The 5,229-nt window shown below is 34.4% G+C and overlaps 1 protein-coding gene across 1 annotated transcript; it reads right to left on the bottom strand.

Annotated features, from left to right (window-relative positions):
• Window positions 1-1,226: 1,226 nt before the first annotated feature.
• Window positions 1,227-2,238, bottom strand: LOC104094290 (NDR1/HIN1-like protein 6). Its single transcript, XM_009600198.4, has one exon. It carries the CDS (start codon window positions 2,147-2,149, stop codon window positions 1,382-1,384), a length of 768 nt encoding a protein of 255 aa, XP_009598493.1. The 5' UTR covers window positions 2,150-2,238; the 3' UTR covers window positions 1,227-1,381.
• Between the last annotated feature and the right edge of the window lie 2,991 nt (window positions 2,239-5,229).

Raw genomic sequence — 5,229 nt, forward strand, 5'->3', positions numbered from 1 at the left:
GAACTATAACGCCATTCATATTAAAACCCTATCGTCGCATTCTTAGAAGTGCGTTTAGTACACGTTTCTAATTAACTAAAAAAATATGTCATGTGGTACTACACATGGCTATTTAACTTAGCATAAAACCTTCCTAAAGTATCATTTTTTGTCAATTATCTACTTAAACTACCCGGTGTCCCCAAAAATCCCTGAACTATATGTTTCTATATATATTAAAATACCTGCTGAATTCTTAGCAGTACATATGTATAACTATATTAACTTACAATTTGTACTAAATTTTTTTATATAGTTTACTCATAATGTATTACTCTCGGAATACTGATTAATTCTAGAAATTTTGGCCAAAATAGGATCTAATAAATGTATTAATTTTTGCTAGACTCCAATTGAATAAGTCCTTATTTACATTCACTTTGTAGTACCAAAAATAAATAAATAAATTAAGGCATATAGTGTTGCATTTCCGGAAAAATTATCTTATATTACACAAATAAGATTACACAAAATAACTTTTTACAAATAAGAAACCAATTGGCCAACAACTATATTCTCTCATTCAAGATTACACAAATAAGGTTCAAGAGATTCGACTTCATTCTCTATAAGTTGTTGGGTTTAATAAGAAGATTTATATGAGTGTTCTTTCGACATTATGGGTAAGACATGGAAGAAGATTAAAGCAAGAAAGAGAATAAATCATTTCAGATGAAACAAGAGAGGGAGAAAAACATTCAGAGGAAACTCATATGGAGAACTGTGGAAAGGTGAAAAAATGGAGAAGAAAAGTGAAAAAATGAGGAAGAATGATAAAAAATGAGGAAGAAAGGTGAATATAAAGGAAATAAGGAGAAATAAAAAAGAATTAAGAGGGTTAGGCTAATTAGCCGGTACACTCTGTCAGGTAGGCCATTTTGATGGCGTTTTTCAGCTGTCACTCGCTTTCAAGCGAGTTATTACACATGTTATGTTAGATAAGCAATGCAGGAGGTTTCAATATGAAGAGCGGTTTAGTTTAGCGAAATTTCGGGAACACACGATAGTTTAAGTATGTAACTAACAGAAAAAGTTGATAGGTTAGGAGAATTTTAGAGTATTAATATTACTCTATGTTATAATTATTAAGATTGACGTGTTCTACGAATGCAGGAACAAAGAATGCTCTAAGCGTTCACACAATAGAAAAAGATACTTGATGCAAAAGACAAACAAGGGAAAAGAAGAATAAAAAATCCAATAATTTATTATAACAAATTACAAAACAGCATTATTGTGAAAAGCTCTCAAAAGAATATAATCTAAAATCCTCCACCAGATTTATTGAGTAAAAAGTAAAATAAAAGTGTACATGGTGGACTATAATCAAGAATGGACCAATTTAAAACCTAAACCGGACCTTACACTTATTATCCCTAATCCGAATAACATTATCCTGAGACAAGCTATCCACGTTTAGTCTACACTTCAACAAAAACTTCCATTTCGTAAGCTTCAATTTTCCCAGCTTTATCCTCACTGGAACCTTAACTCGAAGATTCAATGGAATAGTTCCACTCTGTTGATCCACCTGCAATGACTGCAACAAATTGGTAGCATTCTCTGTTTGCCCTGTCATTTTCACGTTAAGTACAGTGGTGTTTCTATGGCCTTGATAAAACTTTGGCAATGACCCTTCACATAAATTCGTGCCTTTGTACCATACACTCAAATGGCTTCCATTTTCATAGTAAATTCCAATCTTTTTGTTGGGATTTCTTGCAGTGATGTTCACGTTAAATGTTGCGGACAAGCTCATGTCATTGTTGATGTTGAATTGTGTAATTCTCATGCTGTCGACAGAGTACTTTGGTATTTTTGGTTGGAAGACAAAGTAAATAATGGCAGCTAAAATGCCTAAGAGTATGATCAGTAGGAAAAATAGGCAACAGGACCAACACAAGCATTTTTTGCAGCAGCTTCTTTTCTTTGGTTGTTTTGATGGTGAATATGGGGTTAATGACCTTCTCAAAGGTGGTTGCTGCCGCTCAGGATCGCCGTTCTCTGACCGCGAAGAGCCACGTGGCACCAACGGAGCCGTGGGTTTGGGTAGCGCTTCCTGCTGCGGCTCTGGTGCCGGAGCGGGATGAATTTTTTGGTGATCGGCCATGGAAAACAAAATGTTGTTACAAGATTAAGAACAAACGAGAGCAAAATGTTATACAAAAGGTATTTTCTTGGACCAAGATTTTTATGTATATATATATAGGGACGTTGAAAAAGTGACAATAAAAATATACAAACTATAGTGGGCATGTAAATGGATATTTTCAAGCTTCCTTATTTTGACTTTGTGTGTAAGAGGTTGAATCTGAACAAACGTGTTCACGTGCCTGAATGGGTCAATGTTACTTTTGCGTATATTTCATATAGTAAAAGCTTAGTTATGTTGAGGTGTGCCTAATTTCTTTGCGCGTTAATACTTTTCCATAAAGTCCGGCTTCAGTGTGTTCATTATTTATTCGCTCGTTTCGGTAAGTATGCAGTTTTCAAGAGGGATCGGACGGTGAGAGGTAAGATAGATATCCTTATTCATAAGTCTCGATTTTGAATAGGAAATGTTTCCCCGCGACGTGAATCCAAGTAATAGCGACTCCAATACTAATACCAGACAATGAGTGGGGAGAAATAAAAAAAAATACTCCACAAAGAAATTTTTAAATATCAGACAAATGTGAAAATAGGTCAGTTGGCCATCCAGGTTTCATGTTAAGTATGTTACACATGTACACGCCACCGCAAGAAAAAGCAAACTCTTCTTTATCCCATTTCCACCATTGCTTCTGCAATAAAATATGGTTTAAGTCTTAGGAAGCAAGAAAATTAAAATAACAAAATTCAGAGAAGTTAAGCTTAGAAACGGACTTTTTGGAAGCTTCCTTAATACAACTGAAACTTTAAGGCAATATTCCAAACTTTCAAAGCATATGTCATCGGTATGCGTTGACGATTGCTTTATTTCTTTTGGTGCTTTTGAATACCAAATCCTCTTGACTTTAGGTGCCTTTAGTAGGCAGAACATTGTTATGGGAATTGCTCAAGTCGCGGAGGTAGAAGCCCGATACGAGATTTTGATCAAACACACTATATTTATGCTACGAAATTAATTAAAATAAGTATATGTTTTAAATTTAAAAATTAATTATTAGCACTTTTAAGTCATGGTTCTAAAATTTAGAACCTATAATTTATCTCCATGTCTGTACTTGCACTAGGTGTTTGTGATCTACCACTACCAAAATAAGCTCTTTTTCACCAATTTGAATGATGTAATTGGTGAACACAGATCTTGTTATTATATAGTCAGTGAATAAAACTTAGCAAATAAGATGCCACGCAACATGAGAATTTCCCAAGTTCCTCATTGTACTCAGCCTCACGCTTTTGCATTGGTTAGGCCACTTAAGGGGGTGAAGAAAATTTCCGATCTTCGAGCTCGAACTCAAGATTTAGAGTTAATGGTGGAGAAATTGAAATTCCAATCATCCCATCACTTATTTCAAATTAGATGTGAATATATATCCCTAGCTAAATATAGCTAGAGTTTTTTTGTATAAACATATATGAGCTATTTATCAAGCTAAGTTCATAAATATATAAATATATTGGCTTGGAACGTGTTCCTGTTCCTGGATAAAGGCATAGCTTAGAAAAACTATAACTAGGCATAATTCCTATCTTACATAAACAATACAATTGCCCCTATAAATTAGAATATGATAAAATCAATAACTGAAATTATTCAAGTCTTACCGAATCATAAAATATATTTAATGTATCTTGCACAATCATTTCAAATAGTTGCATTCGTCCTTAAAATTAACAAGATACATATATGTAAGTGAGATAACACAAGTCGTAAACTTACTCCATGTCTGATGTCTCCCTCCTCTACTTCAACATCTTCATTCTGCCTCATCCACTTTCTCCAAATATTCTTTGTTTGTATTCTGAAAAAGAAAAGGTAACTAGTTATTATATGAGATAATATAATTCATCAAAACACAAGTTATATCAAATGACACAATTCATCAAACCAAAAAATAACATCAAACTGCATAATTCATTATCGCCCTTCCCCAAACTAGCATCCAACTCTATATATATCAATCTCGAACGATTTAGCACAACCACCCCTAGCTCGATCATTTCCACATACAAAAGATATCTCTTCAAACATATCAATCTGAATTTTTCATAAGAAGGACAATGGAATGTGATCGGTTTCAAGTTCAATTAGACTGAAATATACAATCAATCAAGCCGCTGCAAATAGTAAATCATAGTGGGTTATATTCAGCCTTAGAAACTGTATATTTCAATTAGAAACTATTTAGATGCATTGGCCACTGAGTACATATGGATATATTTAGGCACAGAACAGTGATTGCAATTTTGTGAAATCCGTCCAACTCCAACACAGTAATAGAATAACTCTTTGCATCACTTGTTTCATTAGAATTGCATTATGAGGAGTGACGACTCTATGCAACTGTACTTAATAATTCACCTTATTATTGCCATTGACTCAGTCAAGAGCAATAACAATGAAAATAAAGACAGCAAGACGAAGAAATTACACAGATAGGTAAATGCTCGCAAACCTGTTGAATAACCTCTGATGCAAGAGCACCTGGTTCTATAATCCCTGACACAGGAAAACCAAGAACAGAAGTGATCCATGAGAACTTGCTCTTCTCTTTGTATGGGTCAAAATCTACCTCAGTGGGATTTAGCGTGAAGCAGTATCGTGGAAAGCGATATGGACAAGGTCGATTAATAGATAACGGGGCTTTTAGCCGAGTAGTCAATAACAGCCGAGGTCGAGTATCAAGGACAGTGCTAACGGCTAGTTTTTGTAATAGAATATTCAGGAGAATATTCTATTGAATATTCTTGGTGACTGTACTTTTAGGGTTGACTGGGTAATGTCCTAGATAAATAGAAAGAGAGATAGGGGAAGATGGGAGATATTCTCTGATAAGAACATTCTTTGAAAAACAGACTTTCTCTCTAGATAAAAGACAATCACTACCTTTCTAAAGAGATTCGATTGTCTACTATTCCATACTTTTTCCGTTAGATCCAAGAAGGGTCGCAACATTATAGTATTTGTCTATCATTCATCATTGTGAGAGAGAGGAATCATCTACCTCATTCAATATTGAGTGAATCATTCTCCTTATACAC

The sequence above is a fragment of the Nicotiana tomentosiformis genome, chromosome 2 (genome assembly GCF_000390325.3).
Source record: "Nicotiana tomentosiformis chromosome 2, ASM39032v3, whole genome shotgun sequence".
NCBI lineage: Eukaryota > Viridiplantae > Streptophyta > Magnoliopsida > Solanales > Solanaceae > Nicotiana > Nicotiana tomentosiformis.